Consider the following 24,670-nt stretch of genomic DNA (forward strand, 5'->3'; position numbering starts at 1 on the left):
AAACTGAAGCTCAGAGAGATTAAATGAATGAAGAAGAAAGTTATTGTATAAATACAAGGCATTGTCATTATGTTACATTAATTTAGATACTGCCTAGGAGATGGTAAGGGGTAGAAGGACAGTACCCCTAAGGTCAGCTGTTGGATTTGAAGGTGAATTTGATGGTTTTGGTATCAGGAACCAGAGTAAACTAATAAGAGATATATTTATGGATGCCTTGTTATTAAAACTGAGAAGACACACTCTCTCCCTCTTTCTCTCTCTTTCTCTCTCTCTCTCTCTCTCTCTCTCTCTGTCTCTGTGTGCACGCACATTTCACATCATACCTCGCATCAGACTGCAAGTGCCCCTTACTAGTTGTCAGCTCTTTATTACCACCTATTCAATTATCATTCCATCTTCCCTTTTTTCTGTGAGAGTTATCAGTTACTATTTCATGAAACTGATGGGGAGGTTTAGTTTGAAGAAATCTGAGAAATGTACTTTTTTTTTTAGTTATCAGACTTTCTGAGAGGGAGAAACTTTTATATGAATTAGTGCAATTGTACTTTGTAGAAGGTGGGGAGTTTACAGTAACAGTTTTTGAAAGAAAATCTCCCTAGCATTACATTTGTTCACAATCCAAATCACAAATTTATTGTTGAAGGGAGGGAACCTAGATGCTATCTAGTACTATTGGCTAAAGTGAGGTTAGATTGGCATTTATATCAAACTGCTTTTAAGATGGACAGAAGCATCAGCCGGCATTCTCCCTGTTCACTTAACTTGCAAGAAAAGACTAGTATACTCTAGGCAGTGTCTATACTTATAATTGCCTATGTGGTCATAATATTAGCATTCATCTTCATTATCTTCTTGTCCACCCACCCATCAAATTATGGGTTCTGGATATCTTTGAGCTGGCTCAGCATGTCAGATCATCGCCCTCAAAGTGTGTCATTCCTGTTTGGCACTAGGTGGCCTGCCAGTGAAGGATCCATTAACTCTCCTAGTGGTTCTGGGTATTGGTTTTACTTAATGAAGCACCTTAGGGAAGAGACTACTTCCCTTTAGGACAGGGACCATTTCTTTCTTTAACATAAACCTCATAAGCTATTCTGCATTTTTTTATAATAGCCATTGGGAACATAACCACAAAATGAATTTCTTTGTGGGTATTAGCACTGGTACATGTTCTTTAGTCAAGGACCATCTTAGTTTCTAGTTATAGCTTTTGAAGAAAATTAGAACGTACTATGTAGGCTTCATAGGGCTTTATTTGATTTCATTTGGCTTTAAGATGCTGAAAGACATTTAACTAGATTTTTATTTATGGTGGGAGGGGTTTTCCCACTTGTGTAGAATCAAGAGAAGCAAAAACAATTGTAATCTCTAAATTTTAGCATTTGCTACTGCCTGTGAGAAACTGCTGTATTTCAGGGATTCATTAACAGTGTAGAAGGTCACTTATAACCTGGTAATGGAGATTAAAAGAAAACATGCATAGGAAATTGGATCTGATTCTTATTAAGGCAAAAATTATTAACTGTTTGGAAGACTGTAATGAAGTGCTCATGCTTCTGGTTCATTATAAGGCTTTTGAATGAAGCCCTTCGCAAAAATATTTGATGACTCTGTTATTTACAGAATCAATTCTAAAAATTTATTAACAGAGCATTCAAGGGCCTCCATGCTTTGGCATTCACCTTTCCAGCCTTGCTGGCCCTTTCTCTCCTTCATGCATTCATTATTTCAACCAAACTAGATTTCCTTTCCAAACACATGGTTTGTTTTTTTTTTCTAGCCTTTAGAGCTTTGACATACTATTTTTATCTTTGCAATGCATCCCCTGATCAATTTCTATCAAAACTGTCAGTATCCTTCTTAACCCAGCTCAAATGCTCCTTCTTTAATGAAACCCTTTCTGATCCTTTGTCATCAAAAGTAACCTCTCCCTCCTCACTGTTCCCATAATATAATGCATATATATTGCCCCTGTATTGTTGATCATGTTCTGCTTTATGTGTATGCTTGACTCCTCTCTCCAGCTAGAGTTTAAGCTCTATCATAAGGAAACTGCAGCATCCTATTGGTCTTTTTGGCATTCTACAGTTTTATTGAATCAGTCAAAGAATTTGTGTTGTAGGGTTGAGTTATCTAGGTCACCAGAAGACCATGAATGCCTTTGGAGAGACTGCTAGAGTATATATTGAGCTTTTTAAAAAAAAATTTTTTGAGAGCCATCCAGTGTATGGTCTTAAGTGTTTTTGTCTCAAGTTATTTGCTAGACTCTGCTGTGCTTTTGATCGTTATTCTTTCCATCCCACGACAGCCTGAAGAGGAGCAATCAGTCTGTGATATCACTGGGTCCAGCTCTTCCACAGATGACACAGCCTCCCTGGACCGGCACTCTTCCCATGGCAGTGACATCTCCCTCCCCCAGATTCGGAACCTGAATAGGACCAAGGATCGGCAGAGCCTTGATGGGTTCTATAGCCACACGGTAGGAGTGGAGGGACGGGAAAGTGAAAGTGAACCTGCTGAATCAGGTGAAATGGAAGAAGAGGAGATGGACAGCATCACCGAAGTGCCCACAAACTGCTCTGTCCTGAGAAACTCTATGCGTTCTCTCTCCCCTTTCCGAAGACACAGCTGGGGACCAGGGAAAAATGCTGCTAGTGATGCCGAGATGAATCACCGAAGGTGAGATAACAGTATTTCTCTCACTTTTCACATTGTCTACTGGTTTAGAACATTTTTGGACTTGGGCATCTGGTATAATGTGTTTTAACATTCTTGATGTGTTTCTTCTGAGACATGGTGATAAATAGGTGATAAAATATGTTATAGGAAAGAAAAAATTTTATCTAGACTTGGAATTTTTAAAACACACACAAACCCATACATACTTGTAGCCCCAACACACATTTTGTATTGATATACATGTAGATGTATGTATATATATATATATACACACACACACACACACACACACACACACACACACACACACATTATGACCATCTGTTTCTTATATAGTTTTTGTAAAGGTTATTTTGTCAGTGTTGATACCAGTCACCCCTGAAGTAAGTGCATGTAGTCTTATCTGATGAGTATTGTTAAGGTATCAGGTAACCAGAGAGACTTCCATAAATTAGGTCTTATCTATTGTTTTCATGTATGGAGTAGATTATGAGAAGTCAGATTTGACTCATAATACCATCCTGCCAAATGATTTTTGATGTTTTTGGTTTTTTTTCTAATAGTTCTGGTGGACTGTGATACATGCTGAATTTCCATGTCCTCCATATTCCCACTTACTAATGGGATGAGATGTCACAGCTGACGGTGTTTATAGTAGTTAAAATAAATCATGCCCCTGAGGCTTTGCCTGTGTGATAAAAATCAGCTTATCTCTCTTCAGGCTCAGTTTCTTCTTTTGTAAAATGTGCAGATTTTACTAGATGGTCTTTCAGATGCATTCCACCTCTAAGTCTATGACCTTTTACTTCTTTGGTAGCTTGGGATTGCCTGCTCCTGCTCCTTTGTAGGAGCTGTAAGGGAGTTTTCATTTCCTGAATCACTGAATTGTTCAAACTCGAGATTCTTCTTGTTAACCTTATCTCCAAGACCTTTTGGTTTATCTGTCCAATCTATTCATATAACATCAGTGGTTTACATTATTACGGTATTTGGTTATTTTCAGGTTGTTCTCACGGAACATTTTCATTTGATCCCTTTCCACATTCATATGAGGGGAGAATAAGAGGGCTTTCACACAGAATTTTAGAGTTGGAAGGGACTTTAATGGCCATCTAGTCCAACCCATTATTATTCCCATCTTACAAATAAAGATACTGATGCTCCAGCAGGTGAAGTAATTGTCCATACCACACAGTTGTAGTCAATGGAATAATAAGGACCCTTGGGTTAGGATCTTTTTTTTCTACTCTGCCATGTGATACTGCCATTTTTAATATTTTACATTTAGCAGGCCTTAATATTTCGTGTGATAAGTAATGTTTGTGTTCATTTGAGACAGAGCCAAAATTTTGCAACAACAAAAAAAATTCCCCAAATCTTACCTACTGAAACTTATGTTTTTGCTAGAATTGTATATTGTATACACACATACATACATATATATGCATACATATTTTATATATATATATACACACATATATATACATACATACACTTACATGGTGATTAAGAACTTTTTTTATGTCTCAAGTTCTATGACTTTATGATTCTAACATAAGAAATTACCTATTAAGGTTAGTGTTTGTTTTCTTGTGAGAGGTCATTCTATGGGAAGACAAAGTTTTCTTCCATATTAACTTAAGCAGCCTAGGGACTTTACCTCCTACATCCATTGCTTGCCCTGATAGTTTAATATGAATGAATTATCTTATGAGCTTAGAAAAACTTTTCTGAATTGATTATTCATATCCATATCTGAATCCTTCTTGAAGTATTTGTTATTTTAGCCAGTATTACTTCTTTAAGTGATATGTTTTGTGAATCGTGTGAAGTGATGTCTCCTTTAATTCTTCCTTAGGATGCCCTGATCTCTCTTAAGCTTTGGGGAGCTCCATTGTTGCATTACTCTAGAACCTGAAGAAAGCCATGCCCACCCTACTCAGATCATTCCCTCTCCCTCCTCCTCCAAGTTCCTCCTTTGAAGACTGAAAATTTTGTCTTATTGAGGGAAGGGAGGAGGTTTCACATGTAGCAGCCCTTCAATTCTCTTGACCATTTTATTTGCTCTTCTCTAGAGTTTTTATGTCCGTCCTACATTGCAGCAACCTGAAGTAATTTCAGTGTTACAGTTTTAGATTAGTTTTCCATGTTTAGACGTGATTAATGGTCATTTCTATATTTACTCTGTTCAGTTCTGAAGGGAGCTAAATATTTACAGGAAATAATCCATTTAGTCTTTCTTTAGATGCACTGTACCAATACTATATTCCTTAACAACCAAATGAGTCTCAGATTCCTGAATGTTAGTGCCCTTACTAGCTTTTGGTAATGCATAGTCCTGTAGGAATCTCTTATGACCAGATTTTTCTTGTGTATACACACACACACACACGTGTGTGTGTATATACATATACACACATGCACACACACATATACGTGTGTGTGTGTATATACACATATGTGTGTATATAATCACATCTCTTCAATAATCAGCAAAAGCCATAGAAATAAAAGTAGATTTATGAGTAACTGAGGGTCCATAACTCATTTACTGAGAGGGTTTTTTCCAAAATGTACTGAATCTGTTAAATGATTTCTAAGAACAACATATTCTCAAAATAAGGGAGCTATAACTAATGCTAAACAAAGGGGATTTTTAAGACATCTACAAAACTTGATTTGGTAGAAACTGAATGCCTGAATTTGTGAGAAGACAGAATGCTTCTAAATGATTGGTCATTAAAAAAAAATCAGCCTCCAACAGAGGAATTAGATCCTTGCTATCAGCAGATGATGATCTGGGTTACCTGATTGGTACAAATTTATATGCACATGATACAGTCTGAATTTTTAAGCCTTTTTTAAAATTGGAAAGCTCAATGGAATGCATTTTTTCATTCTTACTATTCACCCTTGAATTTAACATGCCTCATTGATTATTATCTACTTAATAACTTGGAGTATTGGAGTGCATTTACCTTTCAGAGGCACATCCTGAGGAGAGAGTGAAATAATTCTCAAAAAGAAGTTAGGTATTTAGGGTTTGGATGTCTTTCCCAGTCCTTGTTCTCTTCCTTTGATGTTTCTTATACTACTTCTGTGTTGAAGTTGTTTCCCTTCCCAGTTTGTGGTTTGTACGTGTGTGTTTCATGCATTTGTATTCATTTTGTCTCATTTCATTCTCTGACTTCTGTACATGATTCATTTTCAGTTCAATGCGAGTTCTTGGGGATGTTGTAAGGAGGCCTCCCATTCATAGGAGAAGGTACAGAGCCTGCTAACTTAACTAACTAACCATTTTGCATTTGAGTTTGTACTAACAAGCTTCTTATTCTACTTAAACCAGGTTTAAAGGAAATCAGTTTAAAAGTCATATTGTCTCTTACAAGAACAGAGAACCTTTCTTTTATAACTAATGATGGTGATTCAGTGTGAAATAGCTTTTTAAATGTAAAAAGAAAGTCTTTTTCATTCTAATTTTGTCTTTTTTCAAATGAAAAATATATCTCTTACTATGAGCTATTAGAACAAAAAATAATTTTATTAGAGTCCTTGCTTTCCTTATAGAATCCGATAACATAGCTTGAAGATTGGTGGTAAACCTAATACCTACCCTGTGAAAATAGGCAACCTTGGGTTTGTTTCTGGTAGCTCATTGGGCCAATTTTCCATTTAATTCCCTGTCAGAAAATCACCAGTCCTAACACTGATGAGTTTTTATTTCTTCTTTCCTCTTCCCTTGCCTTCTTTACCTAACCCCAGAGCCCAGCAAAAAGAGCACAATCACAAAGGGCTGTCAGGGTTGAAAGGCTTTTTTCAGCCTTCTCATATTCCTAGCTTGAGGAATAGGTTTGGTTTGGTTTGCTTTGGTTTTGGTGGTGGTGGTCTTTATTTGGCTTTACAGAATCAAAAAGAGGGATGTAGTAACATTTCCTCTATACTTTTTAATTCATGGACTCTCCTACTACTGTTTGGTAGTACATTAAGCTCCCTAAAAGGGGTGGTTATATTGATCTTACTATATAAGCTTGTTTGCCAGCATATTTAAGGGGATGTTCTAAAACTCAGCCCTCATTTTTAGAGAATGACACTCATGCTTTCTCATGCTTTTCAGGTGAAAATTTCTTTTAATTCCAGGTTTTTTATGTGAGGTTTGTTTCCAGATGTAAAACCTAAAGTTTTTCTAGCAGGCTCTCCCTGGGTTATAGTAATTTCTCTTGTAGTTTCATCTTAGAGCTAGTCAGTGCACACCTTCTTCTTTGACCTTTTTTCCCATGGGATATTTGTTTTTTGTTTATTTTTTGAGACACTTTGTGCTATTTCAAATACTTTTGGTCCTATCTGACTTTTAAGTTAGGAAAGTTCTCTATAAATATGCATTCATTAATTATGAATTAAGTACTTGGCTATAGAATTGGAGACAGGTCCCTGAAACATAGCCTGTTTGCAAATGTGGCAACTCCAGCTCTCATATGTTGACCTGAAAGAGAGGAAGAATTTAGTATATAGCAAAAAGAAAAACAAAAGAAATCATTTTATCTAAGTTCAGTTTTATCTAAGTTCAATGTGTGTGTGACATGCTAGCACATGCATTTATATACATTTTGAGATTCAAACTAGCCAAGGCTTCATGGAATTTGTATATCTAGAGACTTTGAGGGAATTGAGTATTATTATCATTAAATGAGGTATACCTGAAAAGAATAAGCCAATTCCAGAGATAATATGTTTTGATGATGAAAATTCACTTTATAATATGAGAGACTGAATTATTTTGTATATAGAGGAAATATTAGATCCTGTTTATATAATGTATATCTGTGGTCCAACCTTGATCTAACTTAGCCTATGTCTAAGTGGTTTTTTTAATCTTTTTTTAATACAGTTGTGACCTTTGTTATCTCAAGCTTTTTTTTTTAATTACAAATTTAATCTGATGTAACTGTTTGACAGAGTTATGAGGAAAGTGATTCCTCTCTTCCTCCTCTCAATGTTGCCTTCTGCCTCTACCCCTTTCCTGTCTTCAGTATTGCTCCTCAAGAAAAATTCGTTGCCATTCATTTTTAGTCAGAAGCTTAGTCAGTGGCTCCTAGCACTGTACAGCTTTCTCACATGCCTTTGTAAGATTCAGGTGAGAAATCTGGGCTGAACGTGTTGTATTCATGTCTGTTCTTTCTTTAAAATCAATTACTTGGGAGCTCTCCATACCTATCTACCTTCAGGTGTGCCACTCAGAGGACCTTGGAGAGCTTTGGCAGCAATAGCTTATTTTTTGAAAATAACAGCTTCCTGAATTACTCCTAGAAATGTCAAGGTAAAAATTGTAGAGGTTTGCCCTTTAAAACAAATACAAAACTTGACAGGAAGACTGTGAGTTAATTTGCTCATTCACTGAGTACTTATTTGTTGAGCTGGCCATTGGTTATTGCTGCTCTTTCCTTTGAATTCTGACCACCATGTTTCTGTCCCTGCTCTTTGGGGTAGAATGGGAACTTGTTAAGTTAGCAAATTCTCCTTTACCTTAGTGAAAGAGAGAATATTTTTATGGGAAGGTTGCATGGAGGACGTAGAAGCACACATGAGCCTTAGCAGGCGTATTTCAGACACACGGGTCCTTTTTTTTTCTTTTTAAGAAAAGATTGTCTATTATAATTTTTTTTAAGTCTTGTAAATATTATATGAAATTTAGATATCAGTTTAGTCTGATGAGAATGAGTGGTGGCATGGTCAGTTATTACTAAACAGTAAAAATTCTATCTTAGTTTTATAAAACCCTATAAAACAAGATGGCTGCCTTGTGAGATGCAGCATACCAAGCACTAATCTAATTTTGGGTCACTGGGCAGCTTCTTAGCCATAAGTGATAATAGCCATAGAACTGAAATGTCTTCCCCATAGTTCAGGTTGATACACTTCTTTGTAGGTGTTTACATAGTTGTGGTCAACACTGTCTCTTTAGGTGATCAGTAAAGAAACTAAGTCTCAGAGTCTATCAGTCTATCCCATTTCTAAATCTTTAAAATAATGTAACTTTCCCAAACTTTTTTGAAAGTAAATGTTAGGCTTTCTCTAACTATCCTCCTTTCTTTTGCAGTTTAGTAATGTCTGTACACCCTTGGTCTTTTCCCCATTCCTCTTTTTCTGCCTTTGATATCCCTAGTATGAGTTGGTGTCCCTCTGGTGTACAATACTCTGCTGCCCTGAGTGCTGACTTTAATTGTAGAAGGTATGGTATTGTTACATGTCTAGCAGCCAAATGGGGGCACTGTGAAGTGTGGCAAAGTCTTGGCTTTTGGCTTGGAGTTCTGCAATGGCTGGAATGTGTGTAAGCAAGCCTGCTTTTCCTATGAACACTTTGCATTCATTTGGGGGTATGTTCCTCTGTTCCTGGCATCACTGACCTAGTTGTAGGTATGAGGCTCTGGAGTTAAACATTAGTCAAATGCAATCTGTGTGTCCTTAGTGGCTTTAGAATTGGTGTTACCTAAGAAAAATGTATCAGTATGGCTGTGGTAGAATGCTTTTTTTTACTCTGTTCTAACACCAAGATCCTTAGGAGTTTGAAAAATTAACAGTGAGAGGAGTCAAAAAAGGAAATGAAATGTGGTTCTATTTTGTTCCCAAATTCATTGATTTCTTTTATGGGCATTTAATTTCACATAATCTTGCCTCTAGTCCATTGACCTATTTCCTTCATACGTAGTCAACTATTTATCAAAATAACTTCAGAAGTAAACTTTCTGGTGACAGATTTCTAAGCTTTTAAAATTCCTGTCCAGTGAAGAGCCAGAATTCTTCTTCAATGTCTCCACTTTTATTCTTAGCCTATTAAAATTTCTCAGAATATTACTGAGACTGCCATTGGTAGTGATTACATTGGTATTTAGGAGAATTCATTGGTTCATGTTCTAGATAGTATAGAATATATTACAAGATAAATGGTTTATTTTAAAACACTTTTCAGCTAGTAAACATATACTTACATACATAAACACACACATATGGTGTAAGTATAGTGATTTCTGAAGTACTCCCAGACAAAAATCAAACTTAGATCCAATGAATTCTAACCTAGAACGTTTTGGTCTGTTACTAACTAAAAAATCAGACCCAGTGATTTATCTTAATGAAGTTTCCATTGTATTTTTTCTTTTGTAGATTTTTTTTGTTTTTCTAGCTTAGTCAATGCCCAGGGGAAAACGTTTATTTTTTCTCCCTATTCTCAAGAAATTTGGAATAAGCTAATTATGAGACACTTTCTAGATATAAAAATTATCCTAGACTCCCCAAAATAAAATATTTGGCTCCTGACTCCTATTCAGAACATCAAAACTCCTAAGTATATCTTTCTTCTCTTTTGCCAATGGTAAAATGTAAAAGTAAAGCCCCAATGTGATAACTTTCTACCAAAGGTGATTAGCAGCTTTTGCTTTCAAGGTGATATGTGTCTGTCTGCAACTAACAGTTCCCAGGATCCTGTTAAAGCATTAGTGTTGGCTGACCAGATCTGTGTGGTTTTTAAAAATTCCTCAGCAATACTGTCTTTGTTTGGGAAGGAAAGACAGGTGCTTGTCAGTTGGACTGTAAATCACCTATATTGATTTCAAGCATATCTCTGATATTTTTAAATTTGTTTTTTGGTGTGTGTGCCCTTCTTTGATATGGATTTGTAACTCCTCAGTGATGAGCTGTGTCTAAAAAATTAGTAGGTTATTTTTAGATTCTAAATAATATACTTAGAACACGAAGTCACATTGCCATATTTGGCTACCGAGGGCTAAAGACACAGATGTCCACATTTTGGTTACTTACCTACTAACAGGGCAGTATATCCAAGCAAAGGGACCACACAGAATTTCTTTTACAGTGTTTACTTTATGAGCCAAAAGATAAATTCTGTTGGCAAAACAAAAAAAAATAGTGAATTGGGTTTCCTTCATTCAGCCATCCCTTCTCAAGTGTTTTATTTATGACTTTGGGTGGATTATAAAAGGAATAAAATAAATTAGGAGAGTTGAGTGAGAGGTATCCTGCAGCCATCCAGAGCTTTGGGAGGGGTACTGTCTGCAGTCTAGCTTACATGCTTTTCATACCAACAAACCAAAGAATGATAGAGGAATTAGTAGTGGCTACCTGAAATGGCTCATGAATTTGGGGTGTCTTCTTTTTGAAGGTTCAGGTATTAACTTTTGTGACCCTTATCTAGTTTCAGTTTAGAAGGCCTGTGTGCAGGAGCTGGGGACAGCAGTAAGCCATCCTCAGCTTTGGATGCCAACTCTGCAAGCTCCAAAGAACTGAGGCGAAGTCCCTTCAGTGGTGAGGAACGTGGTGGTGACTCTTTAGTGTCCCTGACTGAGGAGGACCTGAACTCTGACCAGAGAGAGCACAGCATGTTGGACCATAAGGTAAGACTATGCCTTCTTATTTCAAAGCTGACTTGATAATGGGGACCACAAGAGACAGGAGTGTGACTGCCTAAGGACAAGAAGTTTTTCTGTTCTCCCAGTTCATTCCAACTGACTGATTATGGCAAGTCTAGGCTGCAGTTTGCATGTAGTCAAGTAGCCTGTCGAGGTCTCCTTTAATTAGGAGAGTGGCCATGATTTGAAGGTTACTTCTGCTTGCTCTGGGAGGCCTTCCCTCACCACCAGATACTGTAGTCATTCTTCACACCTCAGAGGCTCCTTTCTTTTGCCTTAAAGTGCTTTAGAAACTGTTATTAGTTTTTCATTATCCTATCATTACTTTCCCCCCCCCCCCAAGTAGCTGGTAAAAAATACAGGCATTACAACATTGTTATTTGTTGGAGGCGTCTCTTTGTGCTTCCATCCTGACTCTCCTCTGGGCCTAAAGTCTCTCCATCTCCTGGCTTCCTTCAAGTCTAGGCTTGAAATCTCACCTTGGCAAGAAGCCTTTCCTTTTTCCCCTGAATGCTGGTGCCTTCCCTTTGCGATTACCTCCTATTCGTGCTCTTTGTATCTTATTTGTACATAGCTTCTTGCATACACCTGATATATAGTAAGTGCATAATAAATGTTTGTTGACTTGCTTCTGACTTGGGAGCTTCAAGTTCATGTCCTTTTTTTCGTCTAATTACATGTAAAGACAATTTTTGACACTGATTTTTTTTTTAAAGTCCATGCTTTTGATCTTCTTGGCTTGTAGTTATGTCTCTATACTCTCCACAGTTTAAAAAGCTACAGTGTTGGTTTTAGTATAAGAATTAGGGATACTGTCTGTACCACTCACTCGAACAATAAAACATTACTAATTTAAATAAGAGATTCAATTTCAAGCATTTGTTTAGTACCTATTAAGTGCCAGGTGACAAAGATACAGAGACAAAAAGGAAATAGTCGCTTCTCCAAAGGAATTTATATCAGATGAAGCAGCATACACATACAAAAGTATATACATATAAATAGGAAGGGCACCAGCAGAGACTGGGAAAGACTTTTCCTAGTCTTGAAGGAAGAGATCCCAGCCACAGGGGATAATTTGTATAAAGGGACAGAGAGAGAGGTTGTAGTGTCATCTACGAATAAGAAGAGGAGTAAGAAGGAGGGCATTTTGACTTGAATATAGAGTATGAGATTAAGTGACTTGCCCAGAGTCCCACAGCTAGTAAGTATCTGAGGTCAAATTTGAACTCAGGGAAATGAGTCTTCCAGACTTCAGGCCCAATGCTCTGTGCACTATGTCACCACCTAGCTGCCTCTAAATAACATTTTGAGTAGTTAGAAGAGGACAGATGCAAGAGTTCCCCTGGTAGTTGATATGGCAAGATTTAGCAGGTAAATGCATATGTGGGGGTGAGATAAGGGAGAGTGAAGAGTCAAGGAAAATGGTAAGGCCGTCTTTACAGTAAGAATGAATGAGAAAATGGTGTCCTCAACCAAAATGAGGAAATTAGGAAGCGGTATGGGTTGAAGGATAGGGGCAGGGTGAGGTATAACATTTCTGTTTTAGTCATTCTGAGTTTGTGATTTGGCAGCTGATTGGATATGGAGAGTGAGGGGAAAGTGAAGAGGCCATGATAATGCCAAGATTATGAGGGTGAGAACCTGGAGGAATATTGATTGGTGCCTTCAACAGAAATAGGGGAAGCTGAAAGGGTAAAGATAGTGAGTTCTGTTTTAGGCACGTTGAGTTGGAAATGTTCAGTAACTAGATGATGATGTGAAACTGTAGCTCAGGAGAGTTATCTGCACAGAGACAATAATTAGACCTGTGGAAATCCATAAGGTCGGCAAGAGAGTATAGAGGGAGAGAGTCTTAGGCAGTTATTAGGTATGTAAAAGAACTGGAGAGAATAGTCACAGAACCCCAGAGAAGAGAGAGACAGGGCTCTATGGTGTTAGATGCTGCAGAGAGCTCAAGAAGATTGAGGACTGAGGAGAGACTGTCAGATTCACCGTTATAGATTATTGGCATATTTGCAGAGAAAAATTTCAGTTGAGTAGTAAGATCAGAAGCCAGATAGGCTGCCATATAATATCTGTTCTTACTCTTCATGCCTGAATTTTTGTGCATGGCACTTTTGATTTTTTTTTTTCTTTTTTAACTTTTTTAACACCCAGTGTCAAAGAGTTCATATAATTCTTTGGTCCTGCATGTACATTTCATAAATGCAGCCTTCAGATTATGTGCAGAGCCTTAGAGAAATTGGAGTGGATCTACTGAAAATCAATCTGTAGACTTAAAATAATTTTAAGATTCTGCCTGTTCTTTTACATACTCACTCTTATTTTTTTTTGAAAGCTGTATTTGTGAAGCTGTCTTCTGAGTAGATTCACTTGAAAGAGTTTATTGTACTTGAGCTAGTGATAATAAGACAGAAAAATGGAGGGAAAGAAAATAATTGGTATAGGAAATTAGAAAATTTTGATTTCCTATTACTTAACAATCCCTTCTCCAAGACTGATGTTTCTATGAATTTGATGAGTGACTGTCTCTTTTCAATAAGGACCATATTGGTCCTGGATATCTATTATCCTTAAAGTATAACCCTTTCTGACATGGTCTCCTAGTTTAAAAAAATTGAGATTACATTGAAGTATTGATCTTGGCTTGCATACCAATTGCTCTACCAATATATTCACAAATGGGGACAGCTTTTTCTTGTTGAACTATCAGAGTATGCTTATGCTACTTAAACCCTCTCCTTGTTATATTTGGTTGAGTCACTTGTAAGAAAAATTCAGTATTGATAACACCTTTGTTTCACTTTCATTAAAATCTCTCAAATTTCAGAGCATCATTTAAACTATAGTTTGAGTTTGTTCTAGGTTTCATAACATTAACAGAGTGAGTTATATTCTGTTTTTAGGAGAAACGAAAGGAGTGGGTCTCAATTTTTTCTATTGCACTGAGGAAGTTTCAAGGAGACGGATGACTCAGGACCTCACCTAGATTAGAAACCCCCAATGACAGAATGAACTGTCCTAAAAAGCAGCGAGTTCTATGTTATTAGAATATGAGCAGAGACTGAAGGAGCGTTTGTCCGTGGTGTCATACTGCAGAATACTATATTAGGTATACGTGTTTGGACTGGCCAGCTTTAGAGACCCTTCCCAGTTCTCGTGTTCATTGATTCCACCAGAGAGTAGAAGACTCATTGAAATCTGTCAGCTTTATTTCATGATGGGACAGCCTATTTTTCAGATGGAATTAAAGATTCGAATTTTATTTCAAGATTCAGTTTACTTTGTGATGATGGCAAAGCCATTTCAAACTTCCACATGTCTCACTTTTAGTTTCTATGAAATGAAGATGTTCTTTGCTTTTAACCTATTTCATTTAAAATAAATGATATTTTAAGAACATGACTGTAAGACTTTTCCAAGTCTCCAATAAAATCCTACTTTATATAAGAAGCCTTTCCTCCTTAAGCTTAGTACCTTCCCTCTGAGATTATCTCCAATGTATCTGTCATCTATCTTATTTGTACATAGGTGTCTATTTGTTATCTCCCCACCACCATGCCATTTGGTTGTTAGTTGCTTGAGGACAGTGACTGTTTTTGCCCCTTTTTGTGCCCCCAGAATTTAGCATTGTCCCTGATACATACTATGTGCTTAACAAATACTTCTTCATATTACTTTTTGGCCTATCAAAGCATATAAATAAATATATTAGTTTTTTTTAATATGTCATGGTTATTATATCTGAGTTAAAACAGGTACAGCGTTTTCCTTGGGCATTCATTATTCATTGATTCCTGCTCTGCAGTTAACTGCTTCAAGACACTGTGTTGGGCATTGGAAAGTAGATGGAAGACTTTTCCTAAGAGTACCTCTCTCTAAGAAATGAGAAATAATTCCTTATGCAATTTAGAGGAGAGAGAAAAGAAGGTGGATGTTTCTAAATGTTATATTTTTATTTTTCCTTTTGCATAAATAAAAATTTACTTTTAAGAATTATTTCCTTCCAAACATTTTCATTTTCCATTTATATCATATTCTGACTATAGTAATTTTGAGTAGCCCTATTTGAACCATAAATTGTCAAGGGAAGTAACAGCATTGGTACTAAGAACATACTGTTGTGTTCTGCTTCACAGTCACGCCAGAGATCCAAGCAGCAAGGGTTTAATTATTGTACATCAGCCATGTCTTCCCCACTGACAAAATCCATCTCGTTAATGACAATTAGCCATCCTGGACTGGACAGTAAGTATACAATTTTTCAGCCACTTTTTTTTTAAAGTATAATGGCATCACCTTCTGAAACCTTATTGTTTTCCTCTTTTGTCTGCCTGATACTCTATCTTTAAACAGAGCTGAACTTTGTATGTGTCACTTGCTTTTAGATATATGCCTACCTAGTTCCTACCCAAACTGAGAATTTCCTTTGCCTCTAGTTCTAATGCAACCAGTTCTGGTGATTAAACTTAAAATAGTTTTTCTCAGTTAAGATATCTCCATGTTGTTGTATTTTAAAATGGTTATTATTAAAATAAATCTGTGTATAGATCTATATAGTTTCAGGACGTAAGTGGCAATGAAATTATATTAAGATCCCCTACAGTATAACCTGAACTTTGAGAAACTCCACTGAGTTGTTATTCCACTTTTTGAAGAGGGGAAGCACAGAATAGCTTCACCTATGATAGATACTGTCTCTATGACTTGAGGCAAGTCATTTAACTTCAGAATTTCTTCCAGATTCTGAGTTGCAGGGAAGTGCTGGCCTTCATTGGTAGTGGATACTTGTTCATCCAAGAGTTCCCCACACTAGTGAAATAAGTTTCAATCCCTATCCCCTATCCCTTTTTCAGGGCCATTAACCATAAAAAATCTTTTGTGCATGCATAATACTTGGAGTAAAACTAGTATACTCCAACATTCTTTTAGTGAGAGCAAAACAGTCATGGCCCCTACGTTTTAGTAATTTTCAGATAGATAATCCAAAGAGGGAATTTTTAAAATCTGGAATGCAAAACAGTGTCCACTTATCCCATGAAAGGTGGAGAGGATGTCATGTAAATGAAATTTCAGGTTTCTGAAGGGAATTCCTCAAGTTGAGCCAAAAGGAAGAAATAAGAAGCACCAAGACTGGTGAGAAATTAAAATTTCTTCACTTTTCTATGACAGAACTAGTCTTCTTACATTAGCTGAGATGCTTTGTAGTTATTTCTGTTCTTGTGTTACCCCCAGTAGATGGTAAATTCTTTGAACGCAAGACCTATGTCATATCTGTCATTTTTAGAACAGCGTCTTTCCTGTAGCAGGCACTCAATAAATACCTGAAAATTACTTGAAAAAGAATGAGTCCATTGGAGAGTTATTCCTTCTTTCCACAGTACATTTCATAGTGAGGTTGCATTTTGTTCATTTTTAAATACATAACTCAGGCATTAGTCTTGCCCTTTTGACCTACTGTTTCTGGTGGCAAGTCCAGGAAACCAAAACATGTCCACTCAAAGATATTAGAAGGACCATTTCTTGGAGGGGGGTCTTTATTTTGACATTTACCATAGCTAATGTTACAAATAAATAATTAAAGTAGCTTTGGTAGATTTGAATAGGTCGAGCTTAACAGGGAGAGAGAGAACCTTATTGTCAGAACCCTGTAAGTCAGATTTTTTAGCACTTTGCTGTCACCATGACTAACAAACATGTGCTCTTAATGGATAGGGCCCCTTAGCAACAGAAACAACACTGGGACACATCCAATAAGGAGAAGATCTTTTATCCTATATTATGTGACTCTCTCTTCCCTTCAAAGCTGAAACACTTCATTATTTTTCTTCCAAAAATGCAAAACAATTTTTTGGCCAGGTCTTCAGTTGCTAACCAAACACTATAAATAACGTAGTTAACTCCCAGAAGATGGACTCACTCAGAATGCCACAATTCCTGGCAACATATAGCTTTTCTGCCTGTTGCTGGGAAATTCACTGCTCACACTCACCAAGGGAATTGAAAGAGTAGCAGACGGCCATCAATAGCTGAGTTTCAAGTAAGACTTTAATTGTTTCGTCAAAAGTTGTTTCCTGCCGTGTGGCCCACGCTGCTCACTTTTACCCAGGTTCGAGTAATGAGCTCGTAAATGTCTTGACTAGCCTTTCTCTTTTTTGGTCGTTATTCCTGTACTCTAATGAAGTGATAGGGCATCCCTTCCTGTACTCTTCCTCTTTCCCTCACCTCCTAACCTCCCCAACCCTCCCCCTTGTTATTCGCACCCCCATCCCTTTCCCTTTAGCACACATACATATATACACTTAGTTACTTGTTGGGCTTGTTTTCCTGACTGATCACAATGTTTTGTGCTTTGATCTGAAAAAATGATAAGCCCTTGTGGAGACAGAATTCTGACTTTAAGTAGAACAACAAAACTCAGATTAAAGGGTGATGTTTCTTAGGCATCTGAGTAGAGGACCAAAGATTAGTTTTTTGTTTGTTTTGTCACTTGCCACTGGCTCATAAAACTCACATTTGCAAAACACTGAAACACTCTGCACCTCCATCTCTTGGCATATATCTGTGTGTGTGTGTGTGGGGGGGTGTTTGTGACATCATTTTGTGCTTCAGTTGCATCCAACTCTTAGTGACCCTGTTTGGGGGTTGTCTTGGCAAAGATACTATAGTTGTTTGCTGTGTCCTTCTCCAGCTCATTTGACAGATGAGGAAACTGAGGCAAACAGTTCAGTGACTTGCCCCAGCGTTACATAGCTAGTAAGTGTCTGAGGCTGGATTTGAACTTGTCTTCCTGATTCCAGGCCTGGCACTCTATTCACTGTGCCATCTAGCTGCTTGTGAAATAATTAAAAATTTTAAATTGCCTTTAAAGCCTAAGGGGAAATTGGGTTCTTGAGAAGACTTAAGTGTTAATGATACTTCAGATTTTATGATGGATGCAAGTAAATTCAAAATGAATGATTTGGGCTTGTTATTCCCAGTGAAAAATAATTTTCTTAATTGCTGCAATGCTGTATGATTCATTTTTCTCTGACTACACATGAAATGATTATAAAGAAATGAGAATGTTGGCCAGAGGCTTTTTCCCAATGCTCATTCATTATGAGCACTATTGTTTAGGAACAAAATCCTTTCTAAAATTACCCCTGTATCAACTTCTGATTTGTTGTCCTTACCATGTCTACTTCCTTCTGAAGAAAATGGCTGACACACGCCCTGCTCTTTGAAAACTGTTACCACTTGAGCCCTTTTAAAAATGAGCGTGTCTCCATGAAGCGGTTGCCTGGAATGTCAGCCAGATTGGAAAGCGCAGGCTCGTAGCATTATTTCAAACCCAGGATCTCTTTGAAAAAGCTATTGGTGTAGAGGAAAATACTGTGCAAAGGGAGTGACTAAAATATTTCTATACAATTTGCCATGAGAAAGAAACCAGGCCGATTACAAAGGGACCATGAAAGGCAGGGAAGAAGTGATAGCCCTCAATCAGATCTTTAATCTCTTGTTCCGTGGAGAGGGGGATGATTACATTTTGTTTATCCAAAGACAAATTTCTAGGAAATCATACTAAAACTAAAACTGCCTAAATTGTGTGGGATAGTGTCCTGGAACTTCCACCTAGAAACTGCTTCAGGAAATATGGCCAGCATTTCTTTTTCTTTCACCCAACAGTGCTTTGTCTCTCAGCATCCAAAGAAAATCCTCAATAGGCAGATGCCAAATGAGATAGTGTATATAAAATGCTTTACAAACCTTAAAACACTGTATAAATGTTAGCCGTTGTTATTATTAGGTGTCACCTGGGGCATGTGAAGGGTAATAAATTAACAACTCATCCATATAGAGTACTTTTAAGATTTGGAAAACATCTTCCTCCTAATCCTGTGTGAGTGGTAAGTGTTGCAAGTTCTACTATCCCCGTTTTTCAGAAAAAGAAACTGAGACTGAGAAGTTAGTCAATAAGGACTTATTAAGCACTTATATGTGCCAGGTATTGTGCCAAGGCCTAGGGATCCAAAGACAAACAAAAAAACAGTCTGGAGCTTACAAATGAGGGGAGGGTACAGACATAAAAAGAGAGCCGGAAGGCAGGGAGGGGGGGAAGTATTGGGGTGGGGGATCTTCCAGCATGTTTCTGGGGCATGATATAAAAGTCCAGAGTGAGGGTAGCCTGGTGAGAAACAATGAGATGACTGACCTAGGCACCATCTTTATATTGGATTTCCAGGAGGAGCCAGTTCCAGGACTGATATATGATCTTCCAGGATGAAGAGATTTCCAGGGCACTATGGAGATGTCCATAGTGAGTGTAGCTTAGTGAAAAATGAAGTTCAATTTGCTGGTTGACCAAGCTAGCAGAACTCATACCTGTCAGTGTTGAGAATTTAACACCTGAGTTTTTTCAGGTGATGTGTGTGATAATAAAACTCCCTATTATTTATCCTTGAGTAGAGTGAGTTCTCAAGCAGTAGATAAGCTGGTAATTTTTTGTATGGCCCCGGCAGTATTGGGAGCCCTTGCTTTGAGTCAGTCTCTGTGGGTTCAAATCCTGCTTCTGACACTCACTTGGGAAAGTTATGTAAGCTCCCTGGGGCTCAGTTTCCTCCTGGTCTCTTCCAGCTCTTGATCTGTGATCTTATACACACTCACGATTAGCATTAAAAAGAGAACATTGTCAGTGGCAACAAAGCAGTGGATTAAGACTACCCTAGAGCAATTATTTTACCTCTTGCCCTCAGTTTCTTTATCCATCTAATGGAAAAGGAATAACAGCACCTATCTCATAGGCTTGTTGTGAGGATCTAAGGAGAAAACAAAGCACTTGTGAAACCTTAAAACATTCCACAGGTTGTCCTAAAAGTCTTAAGAATTTTGGTACACCCTGTGTGAATTTCAGCTATCCTTGTAACCTTGGAGATAAAGTGGAAGGCACTTTAGAGGTCTCTGTAAGTGGTAGTGATTGTTACTGCTGCTGCAGCTGCTGCTACAGCTACAACTATTACTACTACTGCTACTACTACTACTGCTGCTACTACTGCTGCTGCTGCTACAACTACTACTACTACTGCTGCTACTACTACAGATCTTTCCAATTTGTTTCCTAACCAGATTATTCTTTCCCTCATTATCCTGCTTTTTGGATAGTCTTTGGTTCATCTTTTTATGAAGCACAATTTTCAAACAAGGCTTGCATTGAAGGGTTGTTTACTTATTGTAGGTGGGATTGTAGGTGGGAACTTGTTAAGTTCCTCCTGTGTGTTTTGATGGGTGGGTACATTAGTTGGTAACTCTAGTGTGGACCACTGTTGGCAACATGTGAAAACTAGCTGATTCAGTTGAATTTGTCTCAAAAATTTAACCATTTTATTTATATGGAATATATGCCAGCCACCCACATACACAAACACACAATAAAAAGCAGCCTTTATGACAAGAAATCAGAGCAAGCTGTTTTAAAAAGACATCAAACTTTATGAGAAATTTATTGTTATTCTTTTTCTGCTTTTATATCCATAAACGCATGTATATGCAATGATCAGATTATTTCATTTTAGCCGTTACATGAAGAATTGGAAGATGTAGACTTGGATAACTGTGGATAGAAACAATGAAAAACAAATGTTTGCTGTTCTAGTAAACTCTTTAAGGCAAGATTTTATATATTTGTATATATGTATATATACAGATATGGATACATGCATATACAAAATATACCTGCGTATATATATAAAACATGAATATATGAAATTAAATGGCTTTATATACATACCTGTATATAAGTAGAACTATAGTTTTTATATGTATGCATGTATTTTATAAGTGTGTATGCACATACATATGTATACACATACGTGTATATGTTAATTATATATGTATGCCTTACTGCATACATTTGTTGGAAAGGAATGGAAAACATGTAACATGCTTATAGACTTTATAAACAAGTTTCTGAAGGGAAGAGGTAAGTCCAATTTAGAGAGTGCCATGTAGCAAACCTCTTTCAAATTAACGCTATTTAAAATACTTTTTAACCTCTCCATGTGGCTACAAATGAGTGCAGTGGTCTTACCTGCTTGGTGTTCCATGAAATAAGATTTCTTTTTTAATTTTAATATAACATATGTGTGATTTGCATTTTCAGTCACATTTTCTAACTTCACTTGACCCCAAAGAGCCTTACAAATCACTCTGCCTTGAAGACTTGACTTTATCCTCACTCTCCTTCAAATGTCTAGTGGATAATAGAGTGCCATGCTGGGCAGAATTTTAAATGGAAGAATGGAGAAATATCCCCATGTGTAATGAGACCTGGAATTCAAAGGTTCTTAACCTTTTAGGATCACGAATTAACGGGTGATTTGTTTTGGCAGTTTAGTGAAACCTACAGCCTCCATCTCAGAATAAAGTTTTTAACTGCATAGAATACATAGGACTACATAAAAAAGAAACCAATTATTTTGAAATACAGCTATTAAAATATATTTTAAAGTTCATAAACCTCCAGGTTATGAACCCCTGTGTAGCTCTTTTTAAAAAAAACTCAGGCAATGAGCCCATCCCTTCTTAATGTAACCTAAGAAAGGAAAAAAAGAGCATACATGAACATAAATGCACACTTTGCCCTCCACTGCCATTTTTGAAATTACCTGGACTTTAAACTTCATGCACTTTTTTTTGGATGTGCATTTTAGTTACCTCTTTCTTTGCTTGCATGTTTTATGCATGCTCTAATATCTTCTGTTAACCCACTCCTCAGAGGCCCAGGAGCAGATACAGCCAGCAAGGCGGATTTCCTTCTCCATCAGCATCTCTCCACTTCTCCTTAAGTCTAAAACTGTCTTTTCTCTTGGCTCTTCTTCCAGTGATGAAGAGGAGAAGTTGCATAGTAAGTAAGCAGCTTTCATGTGCAGATCTTCTGCAAGGACTGGCCATCTTTGTCAATGCTGTAGAGGTTTATTACTTAGCGAACAGTAGGAGATCTCTTAGCCCTTACCCTGTCCCTTGCATGTCTGTGAGGCTTACCTAAGCCACCTGTTTTCATGCTTTACTTTGTAAATTAGAGGAAATATCCTATAGCTCATTGATTTCTTTGCATTCCCAGGTTCTGGGAAATAAGATCCTCCCTAAACCCCGGATACCTCCAGAGACATTGAGGAAGAAGTAACCTTGAAGTGTCCTTTGGGTTTTCTTTCTAATTCTAAGTAATAATCCACAAAGGGGTTGTTGTTTTTATTTTTATTCTACCATATAGAATAATAAAATGTTCACCTTCCCTTACTTCTCTTGTTTTTTCCATGGTGAGAATATGGGGTTGTTGGTTTTTTCTTTCCCATCATGTGACCATTTCAAGACCAGTGCCTTAGCTTTGGGACCAAACCATTGAATTGCTGGGTGTACATTTTTATTTTCCTCCTGCTGGTTTTTCTCTTTTCTCAAAACTTTGGTTTTGTTTTTCTTTTTAGTCCTGCTAAGTCCTGGTAAACTGTAGCTTATGGATGGGTAAATCTTTACCTGATCAATTTTACCAGGCCTCAGGTTGTGAGCAGACTTTGTGAACTGGGAGGAATCCACTTTACCCATGTGAATCTCATTATAGATTGTTAGAGAGAGGTGTAAATGGTTATCTCCTGATATACCAAAATGACTTTTCTTTGTCAGAACCTATTCCTAACTTGAAGTTATTTAATAGAAGACTTTGAGTTTCCCATAACTGATGTTCTTGAATCAAGTGATCTGTTTGCCTTCACCCTAAATTTCAGCATTATTTAAATATCATTCAGACTTATCCAAATTTCTCTATCGACAGAACTTTCTTGTAAGATAGTTTATTTCTCTTTGGTAATCACTGACTAAGTCTTTGGCATGATTAGGGAGTTTAGTGATTGAGAATTTAGAGTTTAAAAAATTGTTAGTGGAGATTCCATAAATCTTCTGTACTAAAGATAGCAGCCTTTATTATAGTAGAAAGAACACTAGATTTGGCTATTAGAGACTATTTGGAATCCTAGCGTTCACACTTAATAATAACTATAATTTTGGGCAAATCACTTATATTCCCTGAAAGTCTCAGTTTCCTAATCTGTAAAATTCCTAATCTGTAAAATAAATGGTACTTTCCCCACAAAGTTGTTGTGAGGCTTAATGGAAAAAATATATGTAAAACCCTAAAAGTGCTATATACCTGCTATTACCATTTTGTTGTACCTCTCTCTAGACCTTGTTTGAAATCCTAGCCTTCACACGTAATGACTGTACAGCTTTAGACAAATCCCCCAAACCCCCCCCCAAAAAATGTCTCATGCACAGGGAGTTGTGAGAATTTAGTTAACTTTTGTTTTCAAGATCTTCTGAAACTAAGATTTACCCAGAGTAGTTATACTTTTATGGCACACAAGCATGTTGTCAGAAATAGAGAACAGGTTCACCATCATATAAGTGCTACTTAATGCCTCCAAAATAAAATTATAAACCAGTCCACGGTGCTGCTCACTTAGTATATCTGGTAACATGATGATAGAACTGGAAAAGGCTCTTAGATGTACTCTACTCTGCCCCTTCCCCAAACCCCTTCATTTTATAACTGAGGGAACTGAGGCCCAGAGAGATGACAGTGAAGCCAGGAGTGGGGTTGGGCATGGAGTGGAGAAGTAGGATCTAGTTCTCCCTTCAGCCATTATACTTCCTATAACACAGTTTGGTGCTGATTTGCATCATTGAAATAGAAAGGCCTCAGTGGAGGGAAGGGGCTATGTGTGCACAGAACCCTCTTGGGTGACTGGAAATGGTTTTAAAGTTATTTGTACAGAGTCTTCTCACTCCCACACTTATTTTTATATCCAGTTCCTAGAGCATGTTAGATACTAGAACTATGAGTAGTGAAACTCTAGTGGTGATTTTCCCCAAGTAATCTCATTCAAGTGAGATAAGATTCAGTTTGCAAAATGGTACTCGAAATCTAATTGAGAAGTGTATTTCTGTTACGGCAACAAGTGGGCTGAGCATATTATTTCTACTAAAGTATGTTGCATACAAAAAATATCCGTACAATCAGACATTTGAACATTCAAATGATACTTTTCATTGTGTTGATTATGACCTTTCTGTCATATCATCCCTGAAAATGTAATGAAAAGGAATAATGCCTATATTTATTTTAATTGCTCTAATTTTTTGTGTGTTCCTATTTGGTTTAGTTTAGGAGGTTCCATTTCCCTGCCCTGATCTCCAGCCTGATTCATTTATAGAGAAGGGAAAAATAATTTGTTCGTTCATCTTAAGGTAGAAGGAATACCATTTTATAGATGAGAAAACTGAGACTCAGTGGTTGTGATTTCCCCACGGTCACGTGTCTTAATTGATGGCAGAGCAAGGCTAAGACTACCTGTTCTTCTGTCTTAGAATCCAGTCCTTTTTCCAGTCCATGTTTTCTAAAATATCAGGTACTTGACAAGCTCAAAAGGTAAATGATCTCCAACAAACAGGGCTACCAAGGCAAAATTAACAGAGAAGAAGCAAATGGATATTACTAGAAAATGTTCCTTTAATTCCTGCTTGAATTAATTAAGTTG

At 37.2% G+C, this 24,670-nt stretch overlaps 1 protein-coding gene across 5 annotated transcripts in view; it reads left to right on the forward strand.

Annotated features, from left to right (window-relative positions):
- Positions 1-24,670, forward strand: part of AKAP13 (A-kinase anchoring protein 13) — a 150,650-nt gene that overhangs the window by 67,730 nt on the left and 58,250 nt on the right. For 2 of the 5 annotated variants that reach the window (XM_072617586.1, XM_072617554.1), the window contains 6 exons: positions 2,312-2,682; positions 5,894-5,947; positions 8,843-8,908; positions 10,889-11,087; positions 15,245-15,353; positions 21,859-21,987. In XM_072617586.1, the coding sequence (XP_072473687.1) occupies positions 2,312-2,682; positions 5,894-5,947; positions 8,843-8,908; positions 10,889-11,087; positions 15,245-15,353; positions 21,859-21,987 (928 nt within the window). Of the gene's footprint in view, positions 1-2,311; positions 2,683-5,893; positions 5,948-8,525; positions 8,909-10,888; positions 11,088-15,244; positions 15,354-21,858; positions 21,988-24,670 lie in introns of those variants that run through there. The other 3 variants (XM_072617565.1, XM_072617575.1, XM_072617595.1) reach the window with 3 other exon arrangements.

This window comes from Notamacropus eugenii, chromosome 1, assembly GCF_028372415.1.
Source record: "Notamacropus eugenii isolate mMacEug1 chromosome 1, mMacEug1.pri_v2, whole genome shotgun sequence".
Taxonomy (NCBI): domain Eukaryota; kingdom Metazoa; phylum Chordata; class Mammalia; order Diprotodontia; family Macropodidae; genus Notamacropus; species Notamacropus eugenii.